Source organism: Nannochloropsis gaditana (assembly GCF_000240725.1).
Source record: "Nannochloropsis gaditana CCMP526 unplaced genomic scaffold scaffold779, whole genome shotgun sequence".
NCBI classification, from domain to species: domain Eukaryota; class Eustigmatophyceae; order Eustigmatales; family Monodopsidaceae; genus Microchloropsis; species Microchloropsis gaditana.
Window position 1 is genome coordinate 12,267 of NW_005803174.1, and position 985 is coordinate 13,251.

At 55.7% G+C, this 985-nt stretch overlaps 1 protein-coding gene across 1 annotated transcript in view; it reads left to right on the forward strand.

Annotated features, from left to right (window-relative positions):
• IMP3 (U3 small nucleolar ribonucleoprotein IMP3) overlaps positions 1–519 on the forward strand; it is a gene marked incomplete at its 5' end in the record, with an annotated part of 6,372 nt that extends 5,853 nt beyond the window's left edge. Inside the window, one exon of the mRNA XM_005853694.1 lies at positions 61–519. Within this exon, the coding sequence (XP_005853756.1) occupies positions 61–194 (134 nt within the window). The 3' untranslated portion in view covers positions 195–519. The remainder of the gene's footprint in view (positions 1–60) is intronic.
• Between the last annotated feature and the right edge of the window lie 466 nt (positions 520–985).

Sequence of the window (985 nt, forward strand, 5' to 3'; positions counted from 1 at the left end):
GCACCCTGCCCCTCCTCCTCCGTCAGGGTCACTTTCCTCTTTCCCTCATCCTTCCCACAGTTGTCACCGACCCGACCTTCCTTGTGACCCGGAGCCAAGAGGATTTCCTGACGTGGGTGGATAGCTCCAAGATCAAGCGGGCCGTGGTGGCGTACAACGACAAATTGGACGACTTTGACCTGCTGGGAAATTGAGACATTAAATGCCGTCGCGGGGCCATGATTGTGGGTGGTTGGGGGCTTTCGGGGTGGGGAGAAGTGGGATCTGGCGGGCTGCGTCCAGGAGGGGCGCCGGGGGAAGGAGGCATTACTACAAGGAGGAGGTAGAGACTGGCGCCTAGACAGCACAGAATGAGGTCCCTGTGGATTCTTTTCTTTGGATCGGCCCACTTCCACTCGTTTCACAATGCTCCGGGGGGGTTGTGTAAGGGGGAATACGTGGCGGGCGCGCTGCTGTTTGTGCATAAATTGTGTGAGCCTGGAAAGTAAATATTTAAAAAATGTATCCAACCGAAAGCGCCACCCGCGGTCTATTTGGAGTGAAAGCCTGAGAAATCACAGAAGTCGCTATGTTTTCAGTCCTTTCGAACCTCCCTATATATGCCGTGCTGGTTGTGTGTCTTTTCTAGGTCTTGTTCTTCAGCTCTTTCCCCTCTTTCTTGGCCCTCGGGATCAATCACCGTCCCCCTCCTTGATAAAGCCCGTCGTCACGTCCTTACATTATCAACACAGATATGCCGACATGTCAAAGCGCAAGCAGAATCATTCTTGTCGCATCCTCCGCCATATCCCCGTGGTGTCATGCATCTCTAGTGTCTCTACCGAGGGAGCACGCGTCCAAGTGCTGTCCCCGCGTCCCGCCTTCCTCCCTCTTGGGCCTCTCCCCTCTCTACTGGAAAGCTCCTCCCCCCTTCGACATCAGCCTCCTCCTTCGCCTGCGATTCCTCCTCCTCCTCCTCCTCCTCCTCCTCCTCCTCCTCCTCCTC